Source organism: Cyprinodon tularosa, unplaced genomic scaffold (genome assembly GCF_016077235.1).
Source record: "Cyprinodon tularosa strain WSP-4 unplaced genomic scaffold, ASM1607723v1 ctg94, whole genome shotgun sequence".
Taxonomy (NCBI): domain Eukaryota; kingdom Metazoa; phylum Chordata; class Actinopteri; order Cyprinodontiformes; family Cyprinodontidae; genus Cyprinodon; species Cyprinodon tularosa.
This window is the reverse complement of record NW_024039718.1, coordinates 584,288-603,330: the sequence shown is the minus strand read 5'-3', so window position 1 is coordinate 603,330 and position 19,043 is coordinate 584,288. Positions and strand designations below refer to the sequence as shown.

Genomic DNA, 19,043 nt, shown 5'->3' with positions numbered 1-19,043 from the left:
ATGTTTTCCCTTACTTAAAGTTATCTGACAGGTTCCAGTGAGGTGATTTATTGATCAAACAGTTCTGGGAGTGACGACTGGCTGCGTGCGGCCAGGGACACTAAAAGAAATACTGGGATGGTTAAAACGTCAATCAAAGCAAAAACAGACTGGAGCAAATAGTTTTTCACAGCACTGGATTCCTCCATATACATGAGTTTCCCCTATAGACTTGAATAACTCAAAATATTTTACTTTCGATACATAATCTAATTTATTCAAATCAAAATGAAATAAGTTAATTTATAAGCTGCCACCTTTACTTGTCCATGAGTCACTTTGCAGAGTCAATTTAATAAAATCCTGCAGATTGGTTAAAGTTTACTGGAACTTAAGTAAACCCAGCAGATGGCATTCATTCAGTTATTGAGATGTAGCCTAGTTGTGCCACAGGTGCATGTATATAAAGACACTCTCAGTAAACCCTGGACTCATCCTGCCCAACTTTGTCACCGTGGTTCATTCATACGGTTAACCAGAGTTTGGTGCAGGATCCGTGTGGCCACCCCCTGGAGAAAGAGGCGTGTAGTTGCTCTCTCCAACCGCTGGGCTTGTAACTTGACACCTGACTGCGCTGTTCGTCTGCCATCCTTTTTACCCTTAGAAAACCTATTTAAAAAGGAAAGCGATGAGTCCAGCGCTTCTGACTCCGTAACCCCGCTGAGAAGAACCCACGCAGATTTCCTCTCCGGGCGCAGCGCCCTTTAATTTGGATCGGCATAAATGAATGAACAACAAGGGAATATCGCCAGACGATTGCACCCTGGAAACTGTCTTTTGTCAAACAAGACAACCAGGAGGATTTTATGTCGAGCTTGACAGGCAGCTCAGCATGACTTTTTACGTCTGGAGCTTCATCTCAAGATTGTCAAATGCGTAAAACGGCGGCCGGTGTTTTCTGCCTCCACCCGCTAAGGAGTCACGCTGTGATTAACGGATCAGGTTTTTGACTGGCAGGACAAATGAATACAAATGAATTTAGGCACCCGAAGGAGAGCTTGCAGAACCTCTCATCTAGATACAAAGTAAGTAGCCTAAGGTTTTTGTTTTTTTTATGCACTTAAACTTTTGTCGAATCCATACAGAAATGCTCGTACCTGTGATGTACCGGCTGGCTCTGGTCCAGGGGTTGCTGTCCACATGGGGTCAAATGAAAAGCTGGATCTTAGGACATTGAAAATGTGTTGCATATAACTTTACAATGCAAATCACTTGAGCAGAGTCATTATTAAAATAAAACATGAACGTTGTCCAAACATAACTGCAGCTGCATTATGTGTTTACTTTTCAAACATTTGGCGAACTCACACAAAATGCATCATTATCACCTTGCTGGGTTAACTAAACTGACTCATCTGACAACACATGAAAAGTCAATTATTGAGACCTATAAAGTTTAACTGCCTTTATAGCATCTCCCGCGCCGTTGGATATTTTCCACATTTCCATTTTACGCATTTTACGCACTGCCAAACTTGCATTAGTGCTTTAAGGACAGCTTGTTTTAAACCGACATTGCTACAATTAAGTAATTTAATCTGAAATTTAAAGGATGGTGGCCAATAAGTTTCAAATAATATACCCGGATAGACCATTTTTAATAATAAATCTAGTCTAGGGGGTCTTATATGACTGGAAGGTCATTCATTCATTCATTCATTCATTCATTCATTCATTCATTCATTCATTACTTAATGAACTCCTTACCCAAAGTGACATTTGCTCTCATTGAACAATTAGTTAAATATTTTAAAATGGTCTTACCGTATACTTTTTTAATTACCTCCAGGTTTTCCACAACTTCCCAGCTAAAGAGATGCTCACAGCTGAGTCATCAGAATCATTTGTTTATAGAGCTTTGTCCAGATGTTTTGCCCTTAGTAAGAGTCGTATTAACTATTATTATTGCACAATAAAGCAATCGATCTGCGTTGTTTTTCAATGTCCATCCACATGGTGTCGCTCTGTATGTCTAACAAGTAAAAAAAATAATTATAAATTTGATTTTGGATTGTACTAACACAGTTTTTAACACTGAAAATCTGCTCCAAAACCGATCTCTCATTAAAAACCTTGTCAGCATTAGCAGACGATGACACAATCAGACTCCCTTCCCCAACCTTCATGTCTGGAGATGTTAATGCATCTTTTTTTTTAAAAGAAATTAGTAGATACCTCACATTAGTCACCATGTGATCGCAGACAGAACAGATGATGGACAAGTGAGTGTATCATGGGTATTTATTATCAAGAATCATTTCTGTCAGCTCATCCATAGGAATTTTCCACTCAGTGTGTGTATGTGTGTGTTCAGAGGGTAAGGGTCTCCTTTGGGAAACCTTTGCAGGGAATCAGTGAGTAGTCTAAACACATGAACAGAAATGGAAACCATACACTAGGCTTACTGTATCTAAGCTTGAACCCCCTTCTCCATCAAACCAACCTTGAAGTGATGTCCACAGAAAAACAGTATAACTTTGAATTTGTCAAAACAATGACAGTAAAAATGATTGCAGACTGAGGCAATCCTTTTACCTGTTACATTGATAAATCTAAACTTTATCGGTTGCTCTTAAAATGACTGCTATTTTTTATAGGGTAAAACACAGAAGGAGTTTTTTTTTATGTTGGTGTTGCTGTAATGATCTAGTTTAAAAAATTCTGGCTGATTTATTTTATGGATAACTTCATGGAATAGGTTGCTCATCTATCTTGCATTTTGTCTACTCAGCTTAGGGTAGAATTTCCAGTGGGAGTCATGTCTTAACTCAGAGTTGCAGCAAGAAAACCACAATAGTCTGAATGTACAGTTGTCAGGCACTCTGAGTGCAACAGAATGAAAAAAACCCTACCTGTCACATCAAAAGCGCACTAATGAAAACCTAAACAAGCTACCGACAACTTTAACCGACAGAAGCCAAGGAAAACATTGCTTCTTCCCCAGGAAAACTTCTTCCAGTTTCCACAGATGCAAACTGCCCAAGGAATAAAATGAAATCCATCAGTGCTGGACCAACAAGGGATGCATTCATGACTCACTTTAGGAGGATGGATTTCTCAGTTGATAAGACTAAATCAGACTGTAATCATCTTGCAAACTTGGAGATACAGAGACATAGACACATACACAGCCTGTGTAAAAACCACAAACAGCTGTGTGTGGAGTTGATTAGGATGAATCTTTATTAGCATGTATAGGAGGTTGAAAAGGGAGACAGACACCACAAATATACATGTTGCACGCATACTCTCTAATTATAATTATCCAGGGCTTAAGGGGAGGCTTCATCTTGTTAGAACTTAGACTAATTATTGGATCCTTAAAACATAGAGACACATAAGCTCTTTACTAGAGGTGGTGCAGGTACATATATTTGAAAAAATTGCTTTCATTGCTTTCTTTCTCACTGTGTTTGGAACTCTGGTTCGAGGCACAGCTGCTATATGCATTTCCTCCTCTAGTGTGTGTGCGTGACTTTGTGTGTCTGAAGGACCTCGAATGGTAAATAGTGGCTCCCCTGCCTTTCACTTCTTGGTCCCCCTACTGAGCTCTGAATGCTAAGATGATCCAGGTTTTAGGTTCTGCTGAACACCTGGTTGTGCAGAGACTGCTGAGACAGATTTTTTTTTATTTTACTCTGTCTCTATATGCATATTGGTTTTGGAAGACTTTTTGGAGTAGTGAACTGTAGTATTTTTGCCTCCAAAACCCACAGCCTGCAGCTCTGTCTGTTTGTGTGCGTGGGTTTCAAAGAGGTGCTGTAATTGCTTTTGCAGAATCCAGCTTCCCGTTGTTATTCCTGTGGAAACTTAGTTGCTGACATTTGTTTTTGTTAAAGAATGCATTTGGGTTGGATGCTAATCTTAATTTCAGGACAATTTATGAATTTGTGCAATATACAGACACATGCTAGATATTTCCTAGTATCAAAGTTCATTGAAGCTTGCAGTAAGCTTGTTTGCCATGAGGTACTTCAGAGTATTCTTTGCAATAGAACTACTGACTGGAAGACAGCTTATACATATGGAAAAAGTAAAACATACAACCACATAGGATGACCTTTAAAGCCAAACTTCGAAAAATCTATATTTGCACGTCATGTCGATTCTTTTATTGCACTACACAAGTACTGCAGCCTTAATTCTGCATGTAAACCATTTATTTGTGTCTTTGCTGCAGAACTGATAAAAATGCTCCTCAAATATGAAATACTGCAAAAATGACAAGATACTAACCTTCCTTGATCTTATGTGATGTGCTCCTTTTTGGATTTATGAAGATTCTCCCACCACTGCATATCAGATGCATGATATTGAAATCGAAACTTACAGCTTCATCTGCTTTGATCATCCTATCTGAAAATAATCCCCCAAAGATACACAATTTTAATTCATTAAATGCACTTAAAATGGGTTTGCTAATGCATTCGATCATATCCTCCCAATGTAATATCCTATTTGGCATAATCTTGCATTTAAACTGTCTAACAATCACACAATGCTAAGCAATATAGTCTGCATTTGGATGGAATCTATCTGCTCTAAATGCCCTCAACTGGTGTTCAGTTTTAGTGGCTGATGTGTGAAATTCACAGAAAGGAAACCTGGGGAAATGTTCAGAACTAATATTGTAGTTAAATGTTTTTCTATTATTGTTCATTCTTAATTTTCACTGGCTGGTTGCAGCTTCTATTTATACCAGTGAACAATATTCTCAAACTCAGAGAAAGTTTTTGGAACACTGTTGTATAGGAAAAGGAAAAGATGCAGAATTATTCACCATTTGTAATACAGCATTAACAGTGATATTGCAGTTGCATGTTTCTTTATTGTCACACAACCCTAAGCTAACCTCTAAAAAGAGAAAATGTGGTTTGGTCAACATAGAATTAATCTACATCTACTATTTCAACTAACTTATACCTTTTTATCGAATCGTATTATAAATCAAAGCTATTCATTTTTTTATCAAACTGATGACAAAAATATACTGAATAGTTCAGAAAAACAAAGAAAGTCCCTAACCCCATATTCGTATTTGCCCTTTTTAACAATCAGCATTAATAACACTGATCTTCTTTCTTTCTCCAGGAGAGCCCTCTTGCTCTGTACAGTTTTATATTGTACTTGTTACCTGGGACTTACACAAGAACACCCTGAAGGTAAGACTCAACCTCCTTTCTCATCTCCTTTCATTTCACATATGCCTTTCCAGGTTGAATAAAAAGAAACATAAATAAATAATGCTCAGATGATTATGTAGCTTACTTTTGCCTGTTCATTAATCACTAAATGCATAAAAAGGAACAGGTTTTATTGGTTGAATTTAAATAGGTTAAGAGTTGTTAAGGAAGTGAAGACTCACAATTATAAGCTCCCTCTCTTCAGCTGTCAAGAGGGCAAGAGGTGAGGTAGCTACACCCTGGACAGGTCATCACTCTATAGCATCAGCAAGCAAACTATTCATACTCACACCTGCACCTCAGGGTCATTTGAAGTTGTTAATCAACCTAAAAGTGACCTTTCAGGAAACCAGAGTATCTTAAAGGAAACCATGCATGCACTGTGAGAATATTCAAAGATCCAGCTCCAACATTTGAATCTATGACCTTCTTGCTTGGAACAAAGCATTTAAAACGGAGCCAGATACATTACTCAGCAGCAGTGTAGCACACTGTACACAGCCACAAACAGAAACCTAATATGTTAAATTATATTGGTTTGTGTTTGTTTGATTTGCAGCAGTGGCTGCCCTGATAGTTAAAAAATGTGTGCAAATTTCCATCCATCCAGAAAGGTCCCATACATTCAATAAAATAAGTTGCACAACATTTTGCCTAGTATTGTAGTTTCTCTTGATAAAAGTCCAAATAATCATCATATAGTCCTCTTCATTTATTTTGTATGGAGGTCAAAAAACTTAAGAGACTGCAGTTACTTTCTGACAAAAAACATTTTTTGAATCGTAAAGAGAAAAAAATTTCTACCTTTTGACTCTTTAGTTAATTAACTCGAAAAAAACAATCAATATGCCAATGTAATAAGAATAATTTTAACTGATCCGATTGCAGTGCTCCATCGCAGCTAAGGCAAGCTCTTTTGAGTGAAAAAGAGTGACCTCATCCTTTACAGTGGATAAAATTACAACATGTAAACCCCTGGATTTTGTATTTGTCCTAGTTTAGTGACTTGGCACAGAACAAGACTATGAACGTTTGCCATGTGCTCAACACACTAATGTTGAAGCACAGAGGTTATGCTGTAAAACCACTCGGTAAATATACACTGTGCCCCTTTAATAGTATAATGTTTTAAATAAAGATACTGAAAACATCAGTATATATATTACATGTAATGCATGCCCTGTTTTACTGCCAAGTCATGCTGTTCCTTGCTGCCAGCGACCACACAGAGAGAAAAAAAATCACTGAGGATGGGTATATGATGCACAGTCTATTTCATTCTTCTACATTACGAAGCTAAGAAAAGCTTTAAAAAATAGACTTTTTAGAACTTACTTGATTCATACACACAAAAACCTTTTTATAAAATGAAAACAACAACTCCCTAACTTAGGTTTAATTTCTTCAAAAGACAAATGCTCTTTATATTGTTACTGTCAGAGCAGGTATCTACTACTAGAATAATAATAAGTTTGATCTTTGGCCTATTAACAATTGAAGGTTTTTATTTTGGGGACACAAAAATTTTATACTCTATGCTTTACCAGTGTGTTGAACATTAGAAAAAAAATCTCTGCATGTCACCATTGCACCAGCAACCACAGGTCAGAGTTAGCCCAAAGGCAGTAAGAGGAAGGGAGGGGCCTATGGGTCACAGGTCATCAGGAGAATGAGAGCTGGGATTACTGTGGGACTGAATGCTAAGGGTTAAAGCTAAGTAAAAAGCTGAGGATCATAGAGAGAATGTGTACCCAAATGTGCTGGCATTATAATAAATATCAATATAAAACACAATGTTAATAGACTTTCTATAATTTAGTTGAAATCATGTCAAATCATTCTTTGTTTACCTGACACATTTTAAAGTTTAACCAGAATAGATTGCATGATTATGTATTCCAGGGAAAATTTGTTGACTTTGATCAACCCAGAGCCACATTTAATCATAAGCAAAATTTTATTTAGTGTCTGTAGAGTAGATATTACCTACTATTTATAGACTTCTATATCCTTACCTACAGTCATTTGTCGCAGTGTTACATGCTGTATATAAGCTACTTAAACAAAAAAATTGTGTAAGCTGCTGTGATGGGAAAGTACTTTTTGGTGCAATAATACAAAATTCATTACTTGTGCAGACTTTAATTTGAAAAGTTGCCCATGCAGAGCAGAAAGATATTTAGCTTATTTACAAAAATACAGTATATATATTTTAAACTTTATATTTCTCTTATTGATTTGGGTCATATCTGGTATCTATTACAGAACTGTCAATATATGTTTAGTTTGAATTCCATAAGACAACTTAGAGTTACTCTCTATGAGTCAATTGAATAAAGTTTGTAAAATTGGTATTGGGGTAGATGTACACTATATTGCCAAAAGTATTTGCTCACCTGCCTTGACTCACATATGAGCTTAAGTGACATCCCGTTCCTAATCCATAGGGTTCAATATGACGTCGGTCCACCCTTTGCAGCTAGAACAGCTTCAACTCTTCTGGGAAGGCTGTCCACAAGGTTTAGGAGTGTGTTTATGGGAATTTTTGACCATTCTTCCAGAAGCGCATTTGTGAGGTCGCACACTGATGTTGGACGAGAAGGCCTGGCTCTCAGTCTCCGCTCTAATTCATCCCAAAGGTGTTCTATCGGGTTGAGGTCAGGACTCTGTGCAGGCCAGTCAAGTTCATCCACACCAGACTCTGTCATCCATGTCTTTATGGACCTTGCTTTGTGCACTGGTGCACAGTCATGTTGGAAGAGGAAGGGGCCAGCTCCAAACTGTTCCCACAAAGTTGGGAGCATGGAATTGTCCAAAATGTCTTGGTATGCTGAAGCATTCAGAGTTCCTTTCACTGGAACTAAGGGGCCAAGCCCAGCTCCTGAAAAACAACCTCACACCATAATCCCCCCTCCACCAAACTTTACACTTGGCACAATGCAGTCAGACAAGTACCGTTCTCCTGGCAACCGCCAAACCCAGACCCGTCCATCAGATTGCCAGATGGAGAAGCGCGATTCGTCACTCCAGAGAACGCGTCTCCACTGCTCTAGAGTCCAGTGGCGGCGTGCTTTACACCACCGCATCCGACGCTTTGCATTGCACTTGGTGATGTATGGCTTGGATGCAGCTGCTCGACCATGGAAACCCATTCCATGAAGCTCTCTGCGCACTGTTCTTGAGCTAATCTGAAGGCCACATGAAGTTTGGAGGTCTGTAGTGATTGACTCTGCAGAAAGTTGGCGACCTCTTCGCACTATGCGCGTCAGCATCCGCTGACCCCGCTCCGTCAGTTTACGTGGCCTACCTCTTCGTGGCTGAGTTGCTGTCGTTCCCAAACACTTCCATTTTCTTATAATACAGCTGACAGTTGACTGTGGAATATTTAGGAGCGAGGAAATTTCACGACTGGATTTGTTGCACAGGTGGCATCCTATCACAGTTCCACGCTGGAATTCACTGAGCTCCTGAGAGCGACCCATTCTTTCACAAATGTTTGTAAAAACAGTCTGCATGCCTAGGTGCTTGAATTTATACACCTGTGGCCATGGAAGTGATTGGAACACCTGATTCCAATAATTTGGATGGGTGAGCAAATACTTTTGGCAATATAGTGTATCTTTACAACTGACACCTGACCAAAAAATGTATTTCTTCAGAAGTCAGATTATAGCTTGCTTTTTTTACTTTAGTGTTTCCAAGCCTTCAAAAGCAAAGGTGCACTATATAACAAAACATAAAAAAGACTACATTTGATTAAGGACTTGTCAGAATGGAAAACAACTTTGCCTAACCTAACTCATGATATGAAAAAGCTGTGATTTACCTTTGTTTATTATTGCCAAATCATTATTCATTTGTTTTAGGGTCCATTAGCCATCCTTTTTGTTGTTTTTTTCCCCCAATAAATGCTAGGAATCAGTAGTCATATCACACTGTGAGACATAAAAAATTCTGTGCTAAACTTCTCTGTATTTAAACAGGATATCAATACATAAGAATATATGATAATACATACAGACAAGATATTCCAAAGAAAGTGCAGCAATTCCACATTTCAAACAGCAGTGAAGTTCACTGTGCAAGTGTAATATTAAATATTTAAAGTTTTTAAGATAAAACTAATTGTTAAGCCCCTAAAGGCTGCTCTTGCATTTGTATGACTTGCCGTTTTTACAGAAAAGTAGGGTTTGAGCTGAAGAGTTTATATTCACTGTATATGTATTTTTGATTCAGCTGAAATATGAAGCCCAAAAGTTACAGACATTGCATCACATTTTGGGTCAAACCCCTCCTTTTACAATTTGCAGGTTGTTAAAACAGCAAACATGCACACTTGTTGCCTGGGCATTGCAAGTGACTTGATTGAACACGGCTTGAAATAGCAACTTGTGGCACAATGCTGAGCTGTTAATTCAATAATCAGCTTCTTGGAACAAAAGGTCGTATATGTATTTTTGAATATAATTTTCAATAAAACCAGATTAAATAAAAACAACTTATACATTTCAGAAGTACATTAAAATGAATTGTTTTATATTATGCACAGTAAAGGATGTTAAAAAAGATTCATTATTTTCTAAATTGAGCCAATGCTTTTTAGACATTTTAACCAATTTATGCCAATAACAGCATTTTCCCTAAGTCAGTTATCAGATGTCATCAGATTCCATTTTCATGATCACTGCAGTGTAATTTCTATCTAAAGATGTTAATTATTGATAGAGTTGTCTAAACAAACTTTACAGCAAAATAAAGGTAGGTAGGGGAATTCGCATATGGTTATGTAATCTTTGTAATACTCATTGTTGTCTTCATGCTGTTTTCTTGCTAATACTTTCTGCAATATATATGATGACCTCATGAATATTATGCATTGATCTAAATCTGTCAAATAAGCTAAAAAGATTTAAACAGGATGCAAATAAAGCCTTCGGCCTATACAATAAAGCTTAGTATGCCCTTCAGATAATAATGGAATATACAGCAACAGGCATGCATATCTAACACTGCATCCTCTTTTTTCCAGATGTTGATATCCTCCAAAAGTTGGGGCTTAAGGGACAGAAGCCATCACGTTCTGTGCCAGAAGGGGTCATTCCATTCAGAGCAGGGATCATCCTCAACCAGAGGGCGCATATTGAGGCTCCACTGCACTCAATCCTTCCAGCGGCCATCTGGCCCAAATTGGCACTGGTCCTGAGTGTACGCTCACACCGTGTAAACAGTGCTTTCCTCTTCACTCTGCTTTCAAGCAACAAGAAACTCCTCTTTGGTCTACAGCTTGTACCAGGCAGTCTTGTCCTACATACAGGACCAAACACCTCAGTGACACTGCCATATGAGCCCCATGATGGCCAGTGGCACCAGTTGGCACTTGGAATTAATGGAAAGACAGTGACTCTATATGCCTCCTGCGGAGAGCAGAGTGTCCAGGCAGACTTTGGGTGGGATAGTGAGGAAGGACTGGCTCCAGAACTCCAGGGCTCCTTCCTGCTGGGGAGATCAAGTCAACAGCAAACATCAGGATCCTTTGAAGGAGCAATTTGCCAGTTTGATCTGGTCCCTTCTGCACAGGCAGCTCACAACTACTGCAGATACATTAAGAAACAATGCAGGGAAGCTGACACGTATAGGCCTAACCTTTCTCCTTTACTGCCTATTATTCCAAGAGTAACAAACATTTCAGCCTCTTCTGTTACTCCAAAGCGCGGTAGTTCAGAAACCCCTAGAAAGACCACAGGGTTAAGCCTTGCCAGAAATGTTGCTGCTGCTGCCTCAGCTGTCAGGTATGCGCTTCCAAAAAAGCAAAAACAGATAATTATACCCACTCCTCTGCTAATAAATGTAACCCCAACCACATCCCAAATGGGTTTGGTTGTCCCTTCCTCCATAACTAAGACTGAAACTGTAACAGCACCACTCAGGACACCAGCGCCACGCACAAAACCACAAACCCCAGGTTTAAAAGCTCCAAATCACAAAAGTGCTAAGCCAACACCACCAAAGCCCACTCCACAAAAACACTTAAAAAAGACAACAGCAGGACCAGACAGGAAGAAATTTAGCAGCCCTGCCACTTTAACAACCAAGTCTCCTAAGACCAAATCTGGCACTGTTTTAAAAGACCAAGCTGGAGTCCTGAAAAATCCGCAACCCACAACAGCAAAGAAAATACTACCCAAGTCTAAAGCTCCTCCATCCACAGTTACTCTACCTAAATCAAAATCAAATCCTGTCAAAGTTACCCCTTCTAAGTCAACACTTCCCAAATCAAAGCCATCAAAATCAACAGTCACCAAAACTACAACTGCTAAACCCCAAAAGCCAACTTCCAAACAAACAACAAAGCCAACAAGGAAACCCGAAACTACCAAGGCTCCAATGAATCCACGACCTACTAAGCCTACATTCAACACAGTAACGCCACCTGCCACGGATAGTTACGTGAGTTGGGAGGTGCCACCAACACTGTTTCCAAGTATGCCCGGACCCAAGGGAGAAAAAGGAGACCCAGGCCTGCCGGTAAGAACATCTGTTCACCTTTAATCTAAAGTAATACCAAAAAAACCTTAGGTATTACCAGTTTATAGTCTGTATTGATAACGAGTGGATTTACACAGGAAAAGTAGAAAAACTGAAACCTTTCCAAAGAGTCGAAATAGTCTGTACTGAACTTTGCCAAAACGTATGTCAAAACTTTTCAAAGATCAGGTTTAAGCTGAGCACGGTTACACTTGAAAAAAAGGGCTTATAAATAAGTTATGTAAAAGGAGCTGAGGTGTTATTATCTTGAACAGGTTAAGTCCTTATTTTTTTCTGTAACTTTTCACTCATTTGTTTACAGGTGCTGGTCATAAAATTAGAATATCATGAAAAAGTAGATTGATTTCAGTAATTCCATTTAAAAAGTGAAACTTGTATATTATATTCATACATTACATACAAACTCATATATTTCAGATGTTTATTTTGTTTAATTTTGATGATTACAAATGACAACAAATGAAAATCTCAAATTCATCATATCAGAAAATTAGAATATTACTGAAGACCAATAAAAACAAAGGATTTATAGAAATGTTGGCCAACTGAAAAGTATGAACATGAAAAGTATGAGCATGTACAGCACTCAGTATTTAGTTGGGCCTCCTTTGGCCTGTATTACTGCAGCAATGCGGCGTGGCATGGAGTCGATCAGTCTGTGGCACTGCTCAGGTGTTATGATAGCCCAGGTTGCTCTAATAGTGGCTTTTAGCTCTTCTGAATTGTTGGGTCTGGTGTATTGCATATTCTTCTTCACAATACCCCATAGATTTTCTATGGGGTTAAGGTCAGGAGAGTTTGCTGGCCAATTAAGAACAGGGATACCATGGTCCTTCAACCAGGTACTGGTAGCTTTGGCACTGTGTGCAGGTGCCAAGTCCTGTTGGAAAATGAAATCTGCATCTCCAAAAAGTTGGTCAGCTGCAGGAAGCATGAAGTGCTCTAAAACTTCCTGGTATGTGGCTGCGTTGACCCTGGACCTCAGAAAACACAATGGACCAACACCAGCAGATGACATGGCACCCCAAACCATCACTGACTGTGGAAACTTTACACTGGACTTCAAGCAACGTGGATGAAGTGCCTCTCTTCTTTTCCTCCAGACTCTGGGACCTTGATTTCCAAAGGAAATGCAAAATTTACTTTCATCAGAGAACATGACTTTGGACCACTCACCAGCAGTCCAGTCCTGTTTCTCTTTAGCCCAGGCAAGACGCTTCTGACGCTGTCTGTGGTTCAAGAGTGGCTTGACACAAGGAATGCGACAGCAGAAACCCATGTCTTTCATACGTCTGTGTGTGGTGGTTCTTGAAGCACTCACTCCAGCTGCAGTCCACTCTTTGTGAATCTCCCCCACATTTTTGAATGGGTTTTGTTTCACAATCCTCTCCAGGGTGCGGTTATCTCTCTTGCTTGTACACTTTTTTCGACCACATCTTTTCCTTCCCTTCGCCTCTCTATTAATGTGCTTGGACACTGAGCTCTGTGAACAGCCAGCCTCTTTAGCGATGACCTTTTGTGTCTTGCCCTCCTTGTGCAAGGTGTCGATGGTCGTCTTTTGGACAACTGTCAAGTCAGCAGTCTTCCCCATGATTGTGTAGCCTATAGAACTAGACTGAAAGACCATTTAAAGGCTTTTGCAGGTGGTTTGAGTTAATTAGCTGATTAGAGTGTGGCACCAGGGGCCATCAATTTTGAACCTTTTCACAATATTCTAATTTTCTGATATGATGAATTTGAGATTTTCATTTGTTGTCATTTGTAATCATCAAAATTAAACAAAATAAACATCTGAAATATATGAGTTTGTATGTAATATATGAATATAATATACAAGTTTCACTTTTTAAATGGAATTACTGAAATCAATCTACTTTTTCATGATATTCTAATTTTATGACCAGCACCTGTATTATACCATTTAGAATGGTTGTGATGTGATGGGTTTCATGCTTTCCCATCCCTCGAACAGATTCCTCTTAGTAAGAGAAGGCTAGACAAGGTCAGACTTCCCCTTTCAGATCAAGGCTGAGGGTCAAAACACTCAGTAAACATTGAGTTTCTCAATACAGGCTCAAGGTTAGGTCAAGCCTTTGGTGTGTGGATTGAAACCTAAGCAATGCTTGCCCCTTTCAAAAGGTCAGTTAACACTCAGCATCAGAATCCATCTGCATTACGGCTGACCACTGTTTTACCACAAATGTATGCATAGCGGTCATTTATTTCAAATACCTTTAGCTAGTACAAGTAATCTGTGGTCATTAATTATTAAGTATTATCTATGTCCTTTGAACTGGCTGTAGAGGTAGGCCTGTAATGTAGCCTATTACAATAAAGATTTCAAATTTAAGATTGTAATAACATTTTGAATAAAATTTTAGACTACAGTATGTTTAGTTTAAGTCATTACAGAAAGACAGCAAGGCTTCAGCAGTAAGAATTTTAAGTTGATGTAGTAAAACAACTTTTTTAAAAGAAGGTTAAGATTCAATTTAGTTATATATACAATGTCTTATTAATAAGATTCTGTTTGTGCATTGTCATTTTGCATGTAGGAATCAGAGGAGGAAAGCAAGAAAGAATATTGTTGCATTTTCTAGTGGTAGAAAACTGTACTATTGGCACCCCTACCCTTATCAACAAAACAAATAAAAACAAAAAAATAAAGAATAATATTAATGCTACCATGCTGAACTGTGTGGATGTTTCTTAGTGTTTCTCTTCCTCCACACAGAGCTGCTAGTATTGATGCCAAGAAGCATGGTTTTCATCTCACAACTTCCAAGCTTTCTCTGAATGCTTTGAATGTTTGCTGATAAACGTAAGACTGGCCTGTGCATCTACCCTTTAAAGGGGTTTGCAAGATTGCAAGCCTCTGTGGTTCAGTCCAGTACTATGTGTTAAATTACAGACCATTGACTACATGTTGATGATATAGTGTCATTGAATATATATCATGAAAGATCATTGAAAACCTTCTACCGTGTACCTGGTTGTGTTCTGATCACTTGTTTCTCACTGAGTTTTGATAAAGCTGCAGATCAGTCGCTGGTCATTTTATATGTTCTTCATTTTGTATGCCTTTCCGGGTTCACTATCTTACCTTAGCTCTGATATCTTTTACCATTCCTGTGATCTAGGACTGAAAGAGACTGATCCTGCTAACAGCTGTGTTTTAAACACATTATAAACAGATATGTTGAGTTTTTAAATTGTTTAATTACCAGCTTGCCTAACAGGTGTATAACCATATGTAAGTCAAAAAGCCAAGGAAAAAAAGATATTTGGATAGTAAACTACGCAAATCTAGAAATTAATATTCGAATCGTTTACAAAAAAACAATTTAAAGTACAATTCATGCATTTACAGTATTTAAAATCTATTGGATCTATTATAACACAATGATTAGGTTATATATAATACTTAAATTTGGCTATTGAAAATAATACCATACCATGATTACACAAATACTCATTGAATAATAAAGAAAAAAAATCTTCTACCTATATGTTAAAGCTACAGTGTGTAATAATTACAGGCATATAAAGTCAGAAATTTAATATATTATACATAACTATGTTATTTATCATCACCTATGAGCTCAGCCTTTTAACCATAATATTTGCGTTGCCTTAGAATTCGTTATTTATAATTACATAGGAGCGGGTCTCGCAGCCATGGAGGCAGACATCTTTGCGCTACGGCAGCGCAGAGGCAACAAACTAGCGATTGCGAGATCTCCCATGACGCTCGAAAATAACTACGGCAAGTTGAGAGAGATGAACTGAGACGGTACTGAACAGTAGATGGCAGTATTATGCCTGAGAAGCGTTTAGTCTGCCTGAAACCAAAGAAGAAGAAGAAGCAGGTATACTGCGCCTCGGTAACAAGAAAGGTAAACAAGGCGGCAGGCGTGAGTGACTTTGCAAACTGTTTGGCACTGTGTGGCCAAACATCAGACGAATGGAGGATCATGCCTACTCTGTATCACAACGAAAAGCGGCGGACACCGAACCCCCGTCATCTAAGAAACGGAAACACGACGAGAATAAACGCAAGAGTGACAAGAAACGACAAAAAACACGGATCAACATTGGCACGGCATTTACACGATGGAAGTCACTGATGGAGGAAAAAGGTTTTCAAAGTGACGCTCAAGTTGCCAGTTTTCTCTTGGACAGGTAATTAATCCTACACACACAATTGTCTAATATCACTGCAGTTTTTGGAGTACAGGATGCTCAGACCTGTCTAAAACAATAACATGCTGCGTGATGATGCTGTTACTCTCCAGTATACTTATTCAGCAACGTCCCTGACGTTTCACAGGTAATGATTCAGTAATTTTCTGTAAAATAATTTTCTGGATATATACCTCGGTTACTTCTCTCCAGCTCCTTTGGAGATCTTCAAGCCTTTCCTCCTCTGCTCTCACCCCGCTGGCTCCCCTCTCTCGCCTGGCCCCAGCTGCACGCTCACCCCGGCCTCTCTGCCCTCTTCCTTTCCCTCTTCCTTGCCTTGTAACCCCCGTGCCACAAACAAGACTTGGACTCTGTAAACGGGGAATATATATTCTTCCAGCGAACACAATCTCGCTGTTAAACTAATGACTACAATTACTTCGTCTGTTTATATCACCATGCAAAGCAGCTCACCAAAACGTCACAACGACGTAGAAAAAATAACGGGTATATTTATTATCTTAAGTCTACATGAAATCTATACCCTAAACAGACTAATGAAATACTATCTGTAAAATTATCTATGTAAACAAACCTCATCACTTGAGAAGGTAGGTGATGCGGACGTCGTGGAAGACATTTTGTCCTGTAACGCTCGCCGTACTGTTGGGAGGGAGAAGCGGTGGGGGGGAGACGTTCATGTTGCTGCAGTCTGACCGCTAGATGTCGCTGAAAATTACACACTGTAGCTTTAAAAAAAAAGTGAACCAGTTGGAGTATAAAGAAGTTGAGGAAGTTAAATGGAATGAAAGAATATTGAAGCAGTAACTTGGAAGTGTGAACTAGTGCAATATGATCTTAACAGGCCTATTAACCACCCAGATGCACAGACGGGGGCCCTCAGCCATGGGGTCACTCTAGAAAAAGTAGATGGGGGTTCTTATATTCTTAAGACGGGCAAAAATGAGTTCCAGATGAAAATAAAGTAAGCAGGAATTGGTTGTCATCTTAAGACTTACAGCTCTTAGTGTATGTTTCAGTAGAATTAATCTATTTTCATTATATGTGCATGTTGAATGTCTGATATTGAGATGAGTAAATAAGAATTTTCTTTTATACCACAAATCCATCCATGTAATTAGGATACACTAAAGATAAAAAAGAGTATATAACATATTCATTTTAAGATCCATCAGCTTACAACTCCACTATGTCTGCCAAAGTAGCTACCAGCGCTCTGTTTTTCTTCACTGCTCCCGTTCCTCTTTTCTGATTAAAAGAAAACGAATGAGAGAAAGCCTTAAAGAGACATACAGAGGTATTGAGGGGCGCAGGAAATGACCTGTTATTTCTAGTCTTTCTGTGGTTTCCTGCCACACAGGCTCCAAAGGTTTTGATAGATAAAGTTTAAATCACAGCACCAGAGATGAAGAGGGGAAGAGTACCTCTTTAAACACAGAGCAGAACAATTTTACTGTGTAATGCACAAAACATTTAAATGAGCAGATGGGTTTGACAAATATGACTGCGGAAAACTGCTGGAGTGTTACAAGGGGCCATTTGTTGGGTAAGTTAATATTCAGCAGTGATTAAAATTTTTCTCACTAGGGACTGCCGGGACCTCCAGGGAAACCAGGCCTGCCAGGCAAGAGGGGTCCCCGGGTAAGTCTGACTTATCAAAAACATCTAGACATATTGTATCTGTAACTACCTCAGAAAATCCTAGATACCATGTAGTTGTTGATTATGATAGAAAGACAGAAGTATGTATATCATTTACACTAGAACGAATGCCTGTGCTGAACCCTCAAAGCTCTGGACTGTTTTCCACTGCTACAAAGATGACCTGCAAAGCCACGCTCCCACATCATTCTAAATCCCTGTCACAGACCAGCTGACACACACAAACTCTCTCGTATACTTACAGACAAAGTTCTCCTATGCAGGCAGATTGACCATTTTCAGCACAGGGCTGTGAGTGCTGACCTCCCACCCCTAAGCATAAACAGGAAAGCTGTTATAAAGACGGTCTTTCAAAGGCTGCCTCTGCCACAGGATGCCTAATAAAAGTCCAGTAAATACACAGAGAACACATGGCTCCACTGGACTTTCTTGTCCCAACTGAGCTGCTGCATCAGGCCTCACGGACACCTCATCGGAATCCCTCTCTGGACTAATAAAGGCCCCATTATTTCAAAGTAGTTCACCAGATATAGTCTCATTCAAGGGTCTCCATTCAGAGATATTATGCTTTCTTTATTTCCCTTTGTGACTCATAGTTGTGAAAATGCGTCCTAAAGTTGGGTTCATATATAGAACACTCTACTAGCGACAAGGAGATTATCTTCATAACATCTGAATGCATCCTAAATCAATGTACTGCTGATATTTAATCTCGATTTTGCCACTAGCGGCATAATTAGGGATAACAGTTGTAGTTTTTAGTAAATTGCCTCAAGAGCTCTGTTAGTTTTTGGCATAAAATGTTCTCACCTTTCAGGAAAAGCTTCTTTAAACCTAGAGAGCTTTCTAACTTCTTCTGTCAATGCATGGTCTTGACATTGTCTGATCTTGTTTATTTTATATCCCCAAAAAAACGACATCTGACCATCTGTAGCTTTCTACAGGATTAGATTTCATTGCACACGTAGAGCAAGGAAACCTAAATTTCTCTATACAGCACATTTGAGGTAAAACCTGTGGCTGTACAATGCCAGATGAGAAGTGTAGTACCAACAATGTGTGCTTAGTCTTCCCCTTGATGTACCAAGAAAACCTAATTGAGTCACCTTAATGACTCCTTTCTGTGAAGAACAGGAGAACCTCTATCCTGAAATAAAGTGAATTAAACTTCTCCCTCTCTCTCCAGCTCAAAGGCTGGGCTTAGCCACCATACAGAAAAAGCGTATGACAGGCACATGTAATGACCATGGTTTTTTTTCAGCCAATCCATACCTCATATCCATAGTTTAGGATAAAAGGTAGAGAGACCAGTAAAGCTTTATGTGTGGCTCAGTTCCCCCTTCACCATGGCAGAGCCCAGCACCGCCTGCATTATGGTTGGCAAGGCCTGTTTTTGTTTGTCTATCTCCT

General features: G+C 39.1%; 1 protein-coding gene across 1 annotated transcript in view; it reads left to right on the top strand.

Annotated features, from left to right (window-relative positions):
- The first annotated feature begins 652 nt into the window (after positions 1–652).
- The window catches only part of col27a1a (collagen, type XXVII, alpha 1a), an 80,399-nt gene continuing 62,008 nt past the window's right edge, over positions 653–19,043 (top strand). Inside the window, exons 1-4 of the mRNA XM_038275007.1 lie at positions 653–1,064; positions 5,131–5,201; positions 10,252–11,747; positions 17,559–17,612. Coding sequence (XP_038130935.1) covers positions 1,012–1,064; positions 5,131–5,201; positions 10,252–11,747; positions 17,559–17,612 — 1,674 coding nt within the window. The 5' untranslated portion in view covers positions 653–1,011. The remainder of the gene's footprint in view (positions 1,065–5,130; positions 5,202–10,251; positions 11,748–17,558; positions 17,613–19,043) is intronic.